The sequence below is a fragment of the Mustela putorius genome, unplaced genomic scaffold, assembly GCF_011764305.1.
Source record: "Mustela putorius furo isolate JIRA1106 unplaced genomic scaffold, ASM1176430v1.1 tig00003962_pilon_pilon_pilon, whole genome shotgun sequence".
Taxonomy (NCBI): Eukaryota; Metazoa; Chordata; class Mammalia; order Carnivora; family Mustelidae; genus Mustela; species Mustela putorius.
Window position 1 is genome coordinate 5,669,931 of NW_025422106.1, and position 19,266 is coordinate 5,689,196.

At 41.9% G+C, this 19,266-nt stretch overlaps 1 protein-coding gene across 1 annotated transcript in view; it reads right to left on the bottom strand.

The window, feature by feature from the left end:
* CA10 (carbonic anhydrase 10) overlaps positions 1-19,266 on the bottom strand; it is a 500,008-nt gene that overhangs the window by 282,691 nt on the left and 198,051 nt on the right. Inside the window, exon 3 of the mRNA XM_013062665.2 lies at positions 4,566-4,708. Within this exon, the coding sequence (XP_012918119.1) occupies positions 4,566-4,708 (143 nt within the window). The remainder of the gene's footprint in view (positions 1-4,565; positions 4,709-19,266) is intronic.

Here is a 19,266-nt window from a genome sequence, read left to right on the forward strand (position 1 = left end):
CAATCCAGGTTTTAGCAGGGCCGTGTTCCTTCTGGAGACTCCAGGGAAGAATATGTTTCTTTACCCTTTTCCAGCTTCTCGAAGCCACACCGTCAGTGTGGCCACACCGTCATTCTTTCGGCTCATGGCAGCTTATCACTCTGACCTCTGCTTCCTCTGTCACATCTCTTTTTCTGCCTTGGACTCTCTTCCTCTGTCTGTTCCTTGTAAGAACCGTGTGATTACAAAGGGTCTATCGGGATAATAGAGGATGATCTATCCATTTTAAGATGTTTAACTTAATTGCATCTTTCAGATAGCTTTTGCCCACATAAGATAACATATTTGTAAATTCTGGGGATTAAGAGACATATATATATAATATATAATCTTTAGGAGAGGGCATTAGTCCATCTACCACATTTACCAACTCTAAGTATATTTTTGCCTAAAACAAAGGAATGAATTAAAAATCTATACATGTTTTTCATGTTATTAAATTAATGCAGGCTTGTTATAGAAAATCTAGAAGCTTTAAGAAAGTAGAAAGAAACAATATTACTTTTAACACTGGTCTCTTTTCGCATAGCATGGATACTTTTTAAACAAATTGGGATCATTAAGTGAGTGACGTTAGATCCTACCTTTTACATTTAATGTATCATAAGCAATGCTCATGTCAGTAACTCCTGAGATGTCCATTTTATTAAAAGAGCAAAAAGATGAAGAAGGATGCCAGAACTGATTTTTGGTTACAATGGCAGGATCAGCAAGTGATTTCCAGCTCCATTTTAATATACCTTTTCTTCTTTTAGATATTTCAGATCAGTAGAGAGGTTATCTACAAACTACACCTCTTCCATGAATGCTAACCTCACCGCTTAATCCAGAAAGCCTCCAGCACCCACCTCACCTGTCTCAGAGAATGCTCCAGGCAAATATCTAGAGGAACTATTATACCCCAAAATGATTAAGCCAGGCCATTCATAGTTTGCTCTTCAGTAACTTTCACACTCTACATTGTTTTCACATTACCAGGAAGCTTACTTGGGTGAACAGCACACAAAAGTTAATACACAAACACATAAGGTACACTCACTTTGATGTGAGGAAAAAGACAAGGAAGTAAAAAAAAATAGGCGAATCTGTACAAGTCCATTGACTACCAAGGGTTTCCACCTTTGAAACAGTCCATCAGGCTTGAACTGAGCTTAAAATACCAGATGAATCAGAATCTCATTTCCCACATACAGGGATTTTAAATGATCTGAGACTGTGAAGGAAGGATTATCTCCACCTGCCTACTCTTAATTCCTGGGTTTGCTCAGTAGCTTTCTCTAAAATATATTAATTAACTCCAAGATTAAAAAAAAAAAACACAAAAAACAAAACTGTTTAGACTATTAGGAGTCAAGTTGAATGGGGTCAAGGGTGGGAGACTGAATACAAGGAAAGATTCTTATGACCATATGCAACCCAACCTTCAATGAGTATTGTTTAAAAAGCACAGTCACTTTAAATTTTGCCCATAAGAGTATTATGTGTCAGATATGAATGGGGCAAACCAAACCAAACCAAACAAAACAAAAACAAAAAACAAAAACCACTCTTGTTCAAGAAAAAAAGAAACAAAAATAAACCCAAACATTGCTTAAGAATTACCACTGATAAGAAGCAACCCATAAAGTAAAAGAAATACCATTATTCATGTACAATGAATATACTCTGTTATATCCAAGACACAGTAAGTTTTGATTGTCATATATTATTTGTATTCTTGCATTCAGGTTGAATTTCAGCCCTTGCCCATGCTAAGATTAGCCCTTAATTCATGATTTGATCCCCATGCTGGGTCAGACACATTAAAACGAACACCGTAACACAAGTCAAAGGCTGCGGTGGGGCCACTCACGGGCTTGGGTATAAGGTACACGGAAACATGAGCAGGAATCATGTTCAGGGATAAGAATGTGACATAAAACACACAATGACTGGGACGCATTTAACATGCTGATACCCAGCAGACCTCAGACTTCACACTGTGGCACCTTGCCCATGTTCTACAAAACCTCCCAGTCCTACAGGGTGGCCTTTACGCCTTTTGATACCTAGCTCTTTAAGGCAAAACTAAATTCACTGCAGTGATTTGAATACTCATTTCCAAATAAGTCTCCAGCTCATTAAACGGCACCTTTAAAAAGCTGGCAAACGTGGTTTAGCTACTGTCTATCACGTTTAGACATTTCATTACCAGTTAGTTTATCTTCCTACCATCTATATTTTATTTTCCACCTTTCACTAATGTAAAGGAAACCACCAGACAGTTCTCAGCTCTTCAAACAGCTGACAACACAAATCGTGCCAGATACAAATATTTACATCGTTGAGAGTAAATGTTTCCAAAATTCCAAACTCCAGTGCATTTGAAAATTGATTTGGATCAGGTACACTTTACTGAATTGAAAATATATATTAAAAAGAAATCTGTCAACAATAAAAAGAAAAACCAAGCCAAAACTTATGAGTGCTTTTTAACACCATGCAATTGTCCCATCTCATCTCTCCCAATAAATTTTAGGAGAAGCTGTCTTGAATTAGTTATTTTTTTTTTCACATCAATATTTTCCTCTAAGATGGGCTGATTGAAAAGTGATGGAAAAGCTTATGTGTCCATTATTTGCATCAGCTTGTCACCTTTCCCATCCCGTGCCCAGCATATTCTTGACCTAAAAATGCTTCAATCACTTGCCATAACTCAGGAAAAAGAGCCAGTTCCTTCACACAGCCTCTAGATTTGGCCCCATCTTCCTTTTCCATCCTTACCTCCCACCTCCTCCTCTTTGATCTCTGTGCTTCAGAGATCATCTGGTCATCTTGCTGGTCATCTTTTATTTTTATTTTTTTTAAAGATTTTATTTATTTATTTGACAGATCACAAGTAGGGAGGGAGGCAGGCAGAGAGAGAGAGAGAGAGAGAGAGGGGGAAGCAGGCTCCCTGCTGAGCAGAGAGCCAGATGTGGGGCTCGATCCCAGGACCCCGAGATCATGGCCCGAGCCAAAGGCAGAGGCTTAACCCACTGAGCCACCCAGGCGTCCATTGCTGGTCACCTTTTAGCTGATTTCTGGAACTCAGGTACCAACCCTTATTCTGCTTTTTTACTGCTTCACCCTTTGTCCAGAATACAATTATTCCCCCTTCATCGTCCTTTCCAAGAAGGAAAGAGTGATCAAAAAGTCAAAACTGCAACTTGCCTTTTCTGAATACTGGTCACTGAGCCTGTCCATGGTCATGACTTGAAGGAGAGAGGTATGTGTAGAACCCAAGGCAAGTTCCCTTTAGAGTTTATAAGAATAAAACTTCAGATGGAACGGTAATCTGGGTAGGTTAATTTCCGTGGAATCAGAGTGATAAACTACATGACCTACATAGGACTCTTCTAGAAAAATGCTTCTCAATTCATATTCAAAACAGCACACAAACACTACATAGAGAGATAGTCTCAATCACGTGCAAAGCCTTTTAAAACCCGCTTTGTGACCTGAGTCAAAGTTACTAACATCTCTGAGAACCATCATTAGAATTTGGGTTTATTTTTTTTGTTTGGTTTTCTGGGGACAGTTATGTAATAGGAAAGAATACATTCCAATATATCAGAAGGAGAAAGACTTTCTTACAAACTCCATGGTAAGTAAGGCAAACGGACTGAATAAGTAGAGGGCAGAGCAGGAACGCAAACCCTGGAGAATCGGCTGCCAGCAGTAACAAAGACTGTCCATAATTTTAATCCCAATTTCTTGGACACAAATGATTTTCCATTCCTCTTGAGTTCACAATAACTAAATCACCTTCAAACACAATTTGCTGTGTGTGTCTATTTCCCACCTTCAATGAACTACTCAACAGTAAAAGGTAGCCAAAAAGAAATTAACCCACAAGAGAAATGCTAGAGCCCAGCAACAAGAAACCCCACGGGCATGATGACCTTATGAAAATTGAGGAGGAACATCTCACGGCGGTGGGGGTGGGGGGCGGTGGAGGGAAGGAGGGACGTTGGTGTGAGAATCACAAGGTATAGCTCAGCATTTCTGGGCAAGAGCTAGGATTCTTAGCCAGCCAAGATGCCCCTAGAAAGATTAATTATTGATTTTCTTATAAATCATCTAAGGTGATATTTATTTGTTTTTCCTTCCAAGATGATAAATTTCTGATTTTACTTTTGTTAAAGCAATTTCCCCCCCACTTTGTGGAGGTTAAAAGAAGCCCCAGTAAAGAGGAGGGATTTTCCCAGCGTGATATGCTTGGGAAGCAACACTGCTTTCTGACCTTCCTGAGGTACCAAGGGATAGGGCCTCAGGCAACCTCTAGGGGGTACAAAGTAATTAGAAGCATGAGGGTTTGACTAGCTAGGAAAGTGAAAGCACAATTCAGACATAATTACACTGGTTGGCAGCAGGCCTGAGGTCTGTGATTACTCCTGGATGGAAAGGCAAACTCATCAGAGAGCTGGAGACCCAGAGGACTGGCTTTCAGAATCAGCATCTCCCGACATCCTCGACTTCACAATGGAAGCACCATAGCTGCTTACCTTCCTGCCCCCAGTGTTGATGCGCAGGGGCGTCAGAAAGGGGTCGAAGATCATGTGACTGGTCTCTATGTTGACCGGCGACTGCCGTTTCCCCACAGAGCAAAGATTCCAAGCTGAGTTCACCAATCCCCAGAAAGAAGGAACTAGAAACAAAAAGAAATTGTAGAATTAGTCGGGGTGGAAGTTTTAAGAAACAATGCAAGAAGAGCCATGGCACCAAAATGGTGACATCAAAAAGGGCCACCTGGCGTGTCCCACCCATAGAGACCCTTGGGTGTCACTAGGGTATTTTCCCGGCCTGGATCTTGGTCAATTACTAAGTTTTGCCTTCAGATTTTCTTGTTTCAGACCCACCCATCTGTTTCAGACTTTGATGAGCACAGCTAGCATTAACACCTTTGTGGAAAGATGGCATAGTCCGCCCACATGATCTTTTGAAGTACACCAAATATTTAGTAATTCCTGAGCTGATGCTCTGCTTTCCATGTGGTAGGAATGATACGGGAATCACCCTTGTTCTATATAGAAGATTATGAAAGCTTTTAAAAGAAAGTAGCATGTGACATACCCAAGGTTTTATTCTGTGAGTTGTCAAAACCAAACTGAGGGAATGTATGAGTTTTATGACCCCCAATCAAGGCCAGACAGGAGCTTGGCAAAATGACTTTGTCTTTGTTTAATCCAGCATTGTGTCACTAACCTAATGTACCAGTAGCTCAAGAATGTGTTGATTTAATAGGCAGAAAAAACGACATGGGGTGTTGGGTGCAAATACACAAAGCAGAATGGTCTACTCATCTTCCATGCCACATTAAAGCATCTGTGAAAATAAATTTCTGTGGCAATTTCCAGTTTCCTTCTGCTTAAGAAAGTTAGCAGAGCAGGGGGAACCAATTATTAATTTTATGTCAGTGAAGATCACAGACTGTATCTTCAGCATTTTCCTGCCACCCACCTTCCTCTGTGCTCAGTATTTCCACCGAGGCTCTGGATCCACGTGCCCACTATGTGGCTATGAGCCTATATGGCTATTCATTCACTCATCCATCCACAGTGTCCATGGACAGTACAATGAGCTCCTGTTGCATGCCCAGCCCTGGCTTATGTAAATTTAGGATAAGGCAGATATGTGGAAGAATGATTACCACTTTGCGGGGAGTGGGGTGGAGGGTGGCAGAATGAGGTGAGTGGGTTATGAATTGCTAGGTGAGGGGCACCGCACCCTGACACAGTGGGTAGTGGAGTTAGGGAGTGATTTCTAGAGTAGATGAAACTAACAGTCAGGTCACAACCCTCTCAAATGCACTTGTCCTCTCAGGAACTCAAATTTAATTCAGCCTTTATTTTAAGCAGCCAACACTCTTTCTCATGTCACGCATGGAGAAAATTGAGGCGAGAGGGGAGTAGCGCAGATCCCTACCAAACATACTCTAGAAGAGACCCACATTTCCGGAGAAGGATCAGGCTGGATAGTATGTCTAGTACCACCGAAATCCAAAATTCTACCAACCTTTTATTTGTTACAGGCCCTTGTTGGGCAGAAGCGGGAGGAAAACCAAAAGCAAGTTTCTCAGATTCGTAGAAGAATGTTTCAACACCAAAGGGGGTCTTCTTTGTAAAATATGGCGAATAGTTAACTTGCCTTAACCCATGGCAATAAGCCCATTGGGTGGTTCTTCCATTCCTTTTAGTTTAAAGACTTTAAGTTGGTTTTCTAACTCCAACTGACTTTCAAATGGCAGCCATGGGTGGACTAATAAATGGAGAGAGAGAAGCAGAGGGGGTGGGAGTAGGAAGAAGAGAAGAACCTGTACCTGTGTTCCTTAGCACTTTCACTTCCCATCAGTATTTAAGTCATGTTATCCCTACAAGTCACTGAACATCTTTAGAAGGTAGCACGCCCTAGCCAAATGATAATATTTAAGGAAGCTCTTGAATTAAACATGCATTTTTAAAAATATAAACTTCTGTCTCCTCTATACTGCTATTTTTAAATCACTGACAATCCTATACTTACTCCTCAATCATTTCCAGTTTGTTATGCAAATAAAGGCCCCCGTCAGGCCCGCTCCTACACCCATCTTTGTCAGTGATGCACAGAAACATGGCAGATAGGAGGATGCTGGGATAAGGCCATGGCACTGCCCCAGAGGAGCTGGGTGGCTTTAGATATATCATTTATCTTTGGGGCTTTCATTGGTCTCTATAGCCTTAATGGCAGGCTGGATAATGGTCCTCCTTCAAAGACGTTCACAACCTAAGATGTTAAACTTCCGTAATAAATGACACTGTGCAGAAATAATTAAGCGTACTGAGATGAGTTGATTATCCTTGATTGTCTGGGTGGGCCCAATGTAATCCCAAGGGTCTTTTTTAAGAGAGGGGTAGGAGCATCAGAGACATAGAGAAAAGATCTTGGGTGGAAAGAGAGGGCAGAAGATACCGGCGTTGGAGATGGAGGAAGGGGATATAAACCAAGGTGACCTCTAGAAGCTGGGATGGGCGAAGCAATGGTTTCTCCCCTCTTGAGCCTCCAGAAAGAACACTGGCGTGCTGACCCTGATTTTTAGCCACCCCCCCCACAAGGTTCATTTAGGGCTTCTCACCCCCAGAACTATAAGATAAATACATTTGTGTCATGTTAAGCCACTAAGTTGTAGTTACTTGTTATAGCCACAACAGGAAACTAATACAGCCCCCCCCCTTTGAGCTTTAATATTCCTTGAGACCCTCACCTCTTTGACCGTGGGCCCATCTATGATGTCTGGGGGTCTTCCCCCGGAAGGCAGCTGCATAATAAAGGTAGTGAGAGCTAAGTGCAGACTGCATTTCATCTATTCCCATGAAAATCATTACCCAAAATAATTCCAACCCCATAAATGGGTTGCAAGACTGCTAATATATGGCAACATGGGGAGGGAGATGCTCCGAGCCTTACAATAAACTTCACACCCTGAAAGCACCCCCACAAAAACACAAACAACAAACACTTTATGGGAACATCTGCCTGGGCTTTTATTGGGACTGCCATTCTTTATGACAAACAGTTTCAGGGTTTTATATTCCCACTTCACTACTGAGGCCTATGAGTCTGGTTCCAACCACCTGCTCAGACAACAGAGGAACAGCTGAGAGCTACTCGCCCCTGTTCATTAGCTCCACTCCTGAAGGGGTATCTAAGTTTGCTCACTACTGGACTGCTCATTTTCTTTATTTCTCTCTTTCTTTTCTTTTCTTTTCTTTCTTTCTTTCTTTCTTTCTTTCTTTCTTTCTTTCAAGATTTTATTTATTTATTTGACATCAGGAGAGACAGCAAGAGAGGGAACACAAGGAGGGGGAGTGGGCAGAGGGAGAAGCAGACTTCCCACCAAGCAGGGAGCCTGATAAGGGGCTTGATCCCAGGACCCTGGGATCATGACCTGAGACGAAGGCAGCTGCTTAATGACTGAGCCACCCAGGTGCCCCTGGACTGCTCATTTGCAAATAAGCCATGAATTCCTCATCTTTCAGAAATAGAAGGCATTTTACAGACCATCTGGCCTGAACATACACATGAAATGAAAGCCTTACCGGCAGAGGGTCAAGTCCCTCCTTCCCAGCAGGCTCCACACAAGGTCAGATTATGGGAGCCAAGGAGTATCAGAGTTAAGTATGGCCTTGGCCATTGTAAGACTCTGCTCCCAGTTTCTCTTTTGGCAAATCAAAAGTGACATCGGTAACTATTTTCTGGTTAAATTTAATGTCAAGTGCAGAGACTCAAACCAACCTGCTTTGGACGTCAACCATTGCAAACAAAATGAGGATTTTTTAAAAAGCCATACAATGGTGGCTGTATAAGATACAAAGTTTTCAATCCAGGCAAGAGGGGATTTGCTTGGGTCTCCTCTGCAGGGCCGTCAAGGAGATCTAATGGGGACGGCCGCTCATGAAGAGCCCCTCTGGGGATTAGTGTCCTGGGGCCAGCCGGGCTTGGGGAGGTTCTGGTCCAGATGAAAGAAGTCCATGCTTTTAGAATCTGTGTTAAGTGCTGGGATGACAGCAAAGGTGTCAAAACTAGTCTAGGAAACTTAGGTGCCCAAAGGACCAGACTCAGATGTCTGCAAATGTGGTGTCATCTAGGTTCTAGGGAAATGCATGAGGAGGAAGCCTCTGGAAACAGGAGGGCGTGGAGATGCCACACTTCCTGCCGCATGGGAGAGAGCCAGAGATTCCACCTGCACAGCGAGGCTGGACATGTGAACCAAGGCTTCAGGATTTAAAGTGAGAAACTCTCCCTCCGGATTTGGGCAGAACATTATCGCCTGATTCTGACACTTAACTACCCGCCATGCTATTTGATCCTTCAGGTTGCTACACACCCTTGGGAGCAGAGGTGGCATCCTGGGATGCTACGACACAGCTTCTACTTCCAAATTGAGAGAATCACTATTGAATTACTTTTCTCTTAGTTTCTATGACTATCCCCATAAATCAAGTTTTTAAGCTCTGTGTCATTTTTTTAAAAGCATCAGTTATTGTGGTGTATGGACTAATGCTGTGTCTTTTTCTAGCTTGACTGGCTCAATGTATCATTAAGAAAAAACCCTCAAATGTAAGTAAAGCAAAACTGAGTGAGAGTCACTCTAACCAATGAATGGACGACTGGTCTGAAGTTGTCCGAATGGCATCTTTCCTGGTATCCTTTTCCCACAATCTTCTAATTTACATATAAATTAGAACACACAACAGACCTGGATATTTTTGCAAATTAATTTTCACAGAGCCCAAACAATGGCCCGTAAGGGCTGCATTGCAGCTCTGTGCTATTTTGCCAAAATATCTCCCCAATGGCGATGCTATACTGTTACCATAAACTACAAATCCCAAACAGTCTCTTGGCTCTGGGAGCAGCGAGCTATGAAAGACGCCCAGTGACCGCGATTTCATCGGCTTAAAATATGAGCCTTGGAAAACCCAAAGCAAAACCCATCAGCTACTTGTTCAAAACCAGTGAACCAAGAAAAAGCCCAAGTTTGGTTTATTAACACATCATGGTAACCCCCATACAAAAATGGAAAAGTTCTCACTGAAACAAGGAACTGATTGGGAGAGCAAGGAACCGGAGGACTCAAATCTGATACTGAGAGTTAAAATTTGCCCTGGGACTTTTTTTTTTTTTTGATCCTAGAGATGATGGCCCAGCATCTGTCTGAACTCTTGGACATCCTTTTTATTTATGTGTCCTAAATTTTCATTTCTTGTCTCAGCAGAACTTTTATAGCCCATGCAGTTATGGGCAGGGAATTTGGCACTGGGAATTCATGCAGCTTATGTGAATTTGCTAAGTCCTAAAGGAGGAAGACAAACTCACTTAAAAAGTGTCTACTGACAGCCTGTGACATGCCAGGCATTAGGCTTGACACCCAGAACTCATGCAGCAAACATTTGCTGAGGACCTACTATGGGTCAGACCCTGCTATCAGTTCCAGGTAGTTCAGCAATGAAGGAAGACAGCTCCCAGCAGGGAATACGGGGGATATTGTTTATTATTTATTATTTGTTATTTATTTATTTATTTATTTATTTATTTATTATTTATTGTTTATTGCTTATTGTTTATCTCCACACTTGCATTTATCCCCGTAGTTAGCATTTCTGGTGAGCACGCTGTAGAGACCATTAAGATGGCCAACGTACTGGGACGCCTGGATGGCTCAGTTGGTTAAGTGTCTGCCTTTGGCTGGGGTTGTGATCATATGGTCCTGGGATCGAGCTCCTCATCGTCATTGGGCTCCCTGCTCAGCGGGGAGTCTGCTTGTCCCTCTCCCTTGACCCCTCCCCCAGCTGGTACTATCTCCCACTCTCTTTCTCTCTCTCTCTCTCTCAAATAAATAAATAAAAATCTTAAAAAAAAAAAAAAGATGGCAATGGATTACAGAATAAAGCATGGATAGAGACCTAGCCTAGAGTGGTCACAGATAATTTCTCTGGAAGTGACATCTAGTAGCCGTGGAAGGATTGAGAGGAGTCGTGCCTGAAGAGTGGCGGGGAAAAGTGTGTCCCAGACAGAGGAGCAGGATCTTGGCAGAGAAGAGCCTGATGTGTTCAAGGAACCAGGAGGAAGCCAGTCAACTTGAACCTGATGAACCAGATGAGAGAAAAGGCGAGAGGAGAGGAGGTTGGCTGGGTAGACAAGGGGTGATGTTTCCGGACTCTGCTGCCCGTAGTGAGGACTTTGTGCTTGGCTCTAATGCATGCGAAAGCCACTGAGAGTTTTAGGCAAGGGAGAACCATGAATTGATTGATGAATGAAAGGCATGTATCTCCTTGGCTGGAATACAGCCAAGAGTGAGCTTGATTATCCTTAGAGTAATTGGAGTGGGAAAAGAATCGGTTCCCAAGCAACAGTTGGGTTTTTACGTGAATTTAATCCTGTTGCTTTGGGTTTGTTTAAATTCTATCTCAGATGCAGAACTAATTGAATGCTTTAAAAACTATTCTTTTCAACATATGTGCCAATAAAATAGCATTTTTCCTAGAATCCAACGAGTGCTTGAAGTCACCATTCGAAGCAAGGAATATTTTCATGGAGAGACTCCACTAAGGCAATCTCTTTTTGCTTTCAAGCAATAAATTAAGTCCCCAACTTTTCGGCCAAAGGAAAGCAAATGAAAGATGGGAAAATGAATACTGGCATAAAACGTATCTTTGGTGAATTCAATCCTACAAATAAAGCCTTCCACTTCAATACAGCAATCTCTACTTTAGGGTTATAAAGCACATGAATACATTTCAAATAAGAACTCATATCTCTCCCTTGCTCTTTTCCTCACCAATGCTGATTTACTGTCCCTTTCCCTATTCTCAACTGTAATAAATCTCCACTTTGAGCCATTATTAATAAGCATGTTTAAAATACCCACTGCTGTAGGCTTTTGGCCCCTTTCTGATTTCAGATTTATTTCATAAGAGGAACAGCGTTTGAATAACTCTTTTGCTTCTGGATTCTTCTTCTGTTGCTTGTCCTCTGGTTTGTATTTCATAAAGGGCGTCTAACAGGGGTTTCCTGTTCTCTCTCTTGGGGAGAGACTCACAGGGGTTGCAAAGTAACCTGCTTAACACATAATCATTAAGTTGTGCGTTCATCTGCAAATTAATGAAACATCTCCACTGAGTCAGATTAAAAGAAAATGCCTGCACTCTTAAGGACACCCCATAGGGTAGGAAGATAGGCATGCTAACAAACAGTTATCATAAAACATGGTAAGTGTTATAATTAAGGTGTGTGCATATTAAAGCTTAAATGCAAAGAGGGGAGTAAATGGACTCTGACCCTTCCCCCCAGTGCTAGGATAAGCCTTCTTACTAGAGGGGATATTGGAGTTCAGTCTGCAAGCATGAGCAGAGACTGCAAACCACAAAAGTCTTAGAACTAGTTAAAAGCTGAAAGTTCTCCCTTACGCAGAGAAGCTTGCCATTCTTAGTACCTAGGACACACTATCACGGGACTCTGAATAACGGTTATGCAGAGAGAGAGAGTTTAAGCCACTGGGTTTTCTAACTTCTCTGATCATGAGCTACCCTATCCTCACCATGGAAACTTGAGGAGGTGGCTACACTTCTGTAGTCTTGGTTTCTCCATTTGTAAAATGGGGGTGACAGTTGCTTCAGAGAGGTGCTGGGAAGATTAAGTGGGAACATGTTTATCAAAGGTCTAGCATTATGTGGTTTTTATAATAAATACTCTGTGAGGGTTAGAGAAGGGGTCCAGTGAGGGGATCCTGGAGGATGATGTGGGCCCCCGACACTGGTCCCACCACTGCAGCATCCCAGAAAGGGAAAAGATGAGAGATCCAGACAGGAGTGGGGAGGAGAGGCAGCTTTCAGGTGCCCAGACAGCCCAACCTGGATTCAGAATAGGGTGCTTTCTAGATCATAGGATTGACTGCTTAATTTCACACCCTGAAGGCACCATGTGCAATTATTTCTTGAATCTGTAACTCTCGATGTCTGGATCATTTGGCGGGGGGTGGGGAGTGATGGTGGTGAAGAATAATGTGAATCACCCAAAATGGTTTTAACTCCAAAGACAACCATTTTTATTTTGCTTTTAGAAGCTGTTGGATTAATCGTTTGTATAGCATCATCATCCACCTGTTGGTTCCACTGTGGGGACTGGCTCGCATTTCTGAAAACATCATTGGAGGGGGTAGAGAAAGGAAGAGGGGGTTTGCATTTGCTGATCATGTACCATAATCTCTGTGCCACGGACCTGACATATCTTATCTTCCTAATCCTTCCTACAACTCTGGGAGATCCTATTATCATTATTTTATAGATGAGAAAAGTAAGACTTAGAGAGGTTATGGGACTTTCCAAGGTCACTTGGCTAGTTGGTACAGTGACTAGAATATGAGATTTGTTCCTTTCTTTAGAGCTAACAAACAACCAGACAAAGTCGTGCATGGATGGTAGCCGGGGAAGCAATGCCCAAGTGTGTAGATCAAGGGGTGATTATCTTCCTCTTCTTCCTTCCAGGGACACCTTATGGTAATCGGTGTGAACACTTGGTCAGGCATCTTTCACTAAGCTTACCTACACATGACCGAAACATATCCATACATTTAGAGAGGTTCTATTTGCAAAACTATTTGTTTATTTAGCTCCTGTACTAGTGGGGTTGGGGGTAGGCGTGGGTTGGGGGAGAGACAGAATCTCAAGCAGGCTCCACACTCAGCACAGAGCCCAATGTGGGGCTCGATCTCATAGGATCATGACCTTGACCGAAATCTAGAATCAGATGCTCAACCCACCGAGCCACCCAGACGCCCCTATAAAATGACTTTTTGTTTCAAGTAACACTATGTCACAGATGTCCTTCCTGTCAGTGCTCCCTAGAGCTTCTCACTCATGTGTTAGGTGACAGAGCTTCCATAGTTCGGATGTGCTTCTCTTTTCTCAGCCATTCCCTAGATGAAAGACAGGAAGGTGATTTCCACCTTTATTTTACCAAGCTTTTCATATACCTTTCACACGAATGCCTTCATTTCGGGAGGAAAGATCCCTAAAGGTAACACTGTCCAGTCAAGGTAGGCACATGTTTTCACAGATGCTGCCAGGTTCCTTTAAAAGATACTGACACTGTCTATAAATATTTATGTTCCTATCAGCTATGTGTGTGTCCCTTTCCCCCATAATCTCCATAGCTCTGGATGTTATTTATTTATTTGTTTGTTTATTTATTTATGGAGATCTAACAGGAAAATGAGATCTCATTGATTTAATTTGCATTTCCTAACTGCTGCTGAGGTCGGGCGTCCTCTCACACGCTCATGAGCTATCTGCATTTCTCTTCTGAAAATATTCTTCATGCATTTTTCTCTGGATTATTTATATTGTTTCATATAAATTTTTGCTGTAATTTGAACTGTTGAAACATTTACTCCTTGTCATGTGCTGTAAACATTTTTCTCCTCACTTGTTATCTAGTTTTTAACCTCATTTTGGGTATTTCTATACTGGCGTTTTTAAATTTTTTATGGGTGGATACATTGATCTCTTTCTTCAGAAGGTTTCTGAGTTTCCTCTATTACTTAAGAGTGTATCTCCAGGTACAGATTATAGAAATCTTTCTAAATTATTAAAAACTACTTTTATTATTGTACTTTCTATGATGTGACTTTTTAAAAAAAATCTATGAGAGATGAAGTTGCATATGCTATGACGGTGGTCTGAGATTTTCCAAGATAGAAAGTGAATAATGCCAGCATTATTTATCCAATAAATCATCTTCCACCACCAAAATGAATATTACTTTAACCACATATTAAGTTTCCATATATACTAGGTTTGCCTCCGGACTTTCGAGCTTGTTCCACTGAGTATTTGTATATTTCTGTTTCCATGCCATATTGTTTTGAATATAGTAACATTTATGGTAATTTATAAGATCAGACTTCCTGATCAAAAAGCCTATTCTTGGGGGCACCTGGGGGCTCAGTTGCTAAGCACCTGCCTTCAGCTCAGGTCATGATCCCAAAGTCCTGGGTCCGAGCCCTGCATCAGGCTCCCTGCTCAGCAGGAAGCCTGCTTCTCCCTCTCCCTCTGCCTCTCCCCCTGCTTGTGCTCTCCCTCTCTCTGTGTCAAATAAGTAAATAAAATCTTTTTTTAAAAAGCCTGCTCTCTTTCCCTGCTACCTCTAAGGGATCAAAAATATCTGAGCTCCAGGGTAACCTAGGAGCTAGGATTAGTGATTCTAGATATGGAACACAGATGTAGAGTTCTTGGGGACACCAGGTCGTTAGAGTCTATGTGACCCACTTATGAAGACAGGTAGTCTTGAATCATAACTGATAGAGAAGACAGTGCTTGCCCCTTTCCTCAAAAAAGCACTATAAGTGCAAAAGGTACACTCAAAGAAATTCCAGAATGGACTCCTTGGAAGACAAGGTACTGAGATAGAAATAGCACAGCATTTAGGGCCTGTGGAACTAGGTTCTGGTTCTGATAAAAAAAAAAAAAGTCACATCTACTGAGTACTTCCCAGGTGTTCACCACCACACTTTTCCATTCATTAGCTCATTTCATAATCTAGGAGGTGGATCTTGTTATTATCCTAATTCTTACCAGACCCTATAGGTATCTGAGGCACAAAGACATTAAATAAGTTGCCCAAGATTTAACCAAACAAAAAACCCAGCTTGCCAGTGATGAAGTCAAGGATTCCAGACTCAGATTGGCTGGCCCGTGTCCCCTATCGTAATCCTGCGTTACACTTCCTTCTTATCCTGGTCCACTGACTTGAGCCAAACACATTTTTTTCTTGAATGTCAGTCCCCTCATTTGTAAAATCAGGATCATAGGAAGATACACTTCACTATACTTGTGTCCATCTAAATGACAATGAAAATGAAAAAAAAAAGAAAATGAAAAAAAAAAAGAAAAAGAAAATGAAAAAAAAAAAAGTAAAACCTGTCACAGTCCGCTTATACATGGAGTCATGGATAATTGCCACTGGGGCTAGCCTGGAAAGAGACTAGCTTTACACCAGGTCGTTCCTAACTGTAGCTGTCAGGGACAGCTATTACTTGTCCTGTGTTACAGATGAGGATCTGAAGCTCAGAGAATTGAGTGGTTTAACCAAGGACACTTAGCAAGCACACAGCTGAGCTGGTGGTGACTTGAACCCAGGTCTCACTCTCACGTCCCACATCAAGCACAGAGCTCAGTAGAACAAAGCTGCCAACCTTTTTTTTCTCCTCAATATTTTCCTTTCTCAGAATTCACTCACCAATGAGTCAGGATGACTTGTTCTTGAGAACCCACAGGAAGGCATAAAACACAGTCTGGGTTATGTAGGCATTAAGCTCCATGCGTCTGTCTTAAGTTTAAGATTTAAGCCTGACAATGGTGTTAAGCGTTATCCAATTGTATTTCGGTGGAAATTTTTCTTACCCCGTGTAATTACTGGTGCTTTGGATAAAATCTGAAAAAGTTCACTAATATAGTACCCGGCAACAATTTCCCACAAATTCAAACATCTGGTGAAACCCTTTTAAAATCCTGCAAAACATCTGGCTATCTTGGACTATACTGTCCTTGATCTAGTTGAATGTGTAAACAACTTCTTTGCCTCTCCCTCCCCTCATATAAATGCACAAAATCATCCCCTTATACAAATGTTGAAAGGGGGAAAGCTTTGCTACCCAGATGTGTGGAGATCAGCTGGGCCTTGCCTCAGTGCATCTCAGTGGTGGGTATCTCAGCCTTTTGAAATAGCTCACTGGGTTCACATCTGTGTCAGCCCACAGAAACCCCCAGCTCTACCAGTCTGCCTTGAGTTTGGTACGTATAGGGCCTTTTCTTTATCATCTGCCCAAATAACATGTCTCTGTTACTTTTATGATCCATTAGGAGAAATCATCGTCATGCCGTCAATGAGTCTTGGGCCCTAAACACAATGGAATCAGTCATGGATCAGGGAACGAAGACACACAAGTGGTCTGTTGGTCTTCTCCTGATTTTGTGCTAGGATGGATTGTCCAGTATGTCTGCAGTGTATTTTCTACTGAGATATCAGATTTAGTTTCTCTGATAGACTTTCTTGACTAACACATTTAATTTGTCCTTTGCCTTTTTTTTTTTAAGATTTTATTTATTTAATTGACAGAGATCACAAGTAGGCAAAGAGGCAGGCAGAGAGAGAAGGGGAAGCAGGCTCCCTGCTGAGCAGAGAGCCCAGTGCGGGACTTGATCCCAGGACCCTGAGATCATGCTTGAGCCGAAGGCAGAGGCTTAATCCACTGAGCCACCCAGGTGTCCCCCTTTTACCTTTTTTATTTGACTTTTGCCTCAACATCCTTCATATTAGCACACAAGAAACCATGCAGGCATTGTCCTAACTGTAGATCTCTGTCAAAATCTTACAAACAATCAAATCTAGGTGAGTTTTTTGCTTTGAAAAGCCCCTTTTCCAACCTTGGCACCTCTAGCCTAAGCCAAGCTCCCCCTGTCATGTACATTGTTCTCTGCAATAATTCCTTAAATTAATTCCCCAGCTCCAGGGTCCGTTACATTTCACAAATGGGGTGACAGCTGAGCACACAAGGAAGAACCAGGTCTAGAAATTGTGCCAGATCTGGTCCACAACAGAATTTAGTATGCAGCAAGGGTCAGGATTAGGTTCTTCTAGACTCTTCCTTGTGGCCCTAGAGCTCTGATTTGATGCCACCATTCTATTCCCAATGCTTGGCACACAGTAGTCACTCAATAATTCTTTATGAAATGAGTAGATACACAGATGGATGGATGGAAGAGAGGAAGAAGGATGGTGCTGTCTGTTTTGCATTCCATTTTCCTCTTGTGCTTGTTCTGTTGCAATCTTTTTGTACAATTTATGGAATGAATGGCTGCACATCACTTTCATTTCTATACCCTTACAACACAGTGCGCTCATTCCTACTTCTGTGCATTTGTCACTCCAACTTCACTAAGATATGACAGACAAGTAAAAATGTACACCTATAAAAATTATACACCTGTTTCAGGTGCATAATGCAATGATTTAATATGCATGTGCATAATAAGATGGTTACTACAACCAAATTAATTAACATATCCACATAGTTTGCATGTGTGTGTTGAAAACACTTAAGATCTACTTTCTTAGCAAATCTCCTGTATATAACACATATTATTAATAGTCGCCATGCTATACATTAGCTGTCTGGAATGTATTCATCTCATAATTGGAAGTATGTACCTTGTGGCTTATTTAGCCCCGTTCCCCCACTCCCCTGTCCCTAGCAACCACCTGTCTACTGTCTAGTTTTAAGAGTCGGAAATTTTATTTTTTTAAAGATTTTATTTATTTATTTGACAGACAGAGGTCACAAATATGCAGAGAGGCAGGCGGGGGTAGGGGGGAGGGAAGCAGGCTCCCCCCTGAGCAGAGAGCCTGATGTGAGGCTCGATCCCAGGATCATGACCTGAGCTGAAGGCAGAGGCTTAACTCACTGAGCCACCCAGGGGCCCCTAAGAGTCGGAATTTTTAGATCCCACATTTTTCTTCTTCTTTTCTCACTTGACCTTCCTGTGATAAAATCCTACACATTCTACAATCCCAATCCCTCCATTGTCATTCTTTACTGTTCAAGGTCATCATTCTGAATCTCTAGGGAAGCCAGTTAGATTCCAGACCATTTCTTACTTAACTATGCAAGGCTATATCGTTCACTGTTTTGCAAACGCATTATTATCATTTTCTAAGTAGAATAAAGCACATCAAGATCAGAAACTCGAACAAAGCACAGCACTTGATTACAGGGCCCAGGCTCATAAAAGATGATTCATGAAGTGACTGACCAAGTTTAAATCTCTCTCAGGGGATTTTAAAGAAATGGATTCATCCCTGGGCTCCAAGGATGGTTCAACATTCGCAAATCAATCAATGTGATACAACAAATTAATATGAGAACAGAGAAGAACCACATGGTCCTCTCAATAGATGCAGAAAAAGCATTTGACAAAATCCAGCATCCGTTCCTGATTAAAACGCTTCAAAGTATAGGGATAGAGGGAACATTCCTGAATCTCATCAAATCTATCTATGAAAGACCCACAGCAAATATCATCCTCAATGGGAAAAAGCTTGCAGCCTTCCCATGGAGATCAGGAACAAGACAAGGATGCCCACTTTCATCACTCTTGTTCAACATAGGATTTGTATTTGAAAAGACACCAGCAGGGAAACAGATTTAGTGGTATTTTGACACTTCTTGCCACCGAGGGCCCAAACATTTGCCTAGCTCTAGGAAACTCCTTGCAGTTCCACTATGCAGTGGCTCCATGCCTAGAATGCCCTTCCCAATGGCACATGCAGAGAGCATGTTCTCTTTCAAGATGAAGGTCTCTTTCCCCATCTGCTCCTCCCTCTACTCTTCCTGCTAGAACCACATGCCCCACACCTGTGCAACTCCTATCTTCCAATACTCACATCTTTTAATTTTATACATGCCTATCCCCCCATTCACAATGGACATATTTCGAAAACATTCTGTCTCTAAATCACTATCACTAAGCACAGTGCCTGGGGACTAGTAAATTCATAGGTGATGTTGTTTGAATAAAAAACAAATGGATAAAAAGGAGCCAAGACCTGATATACACTAGTGAAAGAGAAGGCAAAGGGTGAAGAGTGGGGTGATCTGTCATTTTACTGAAC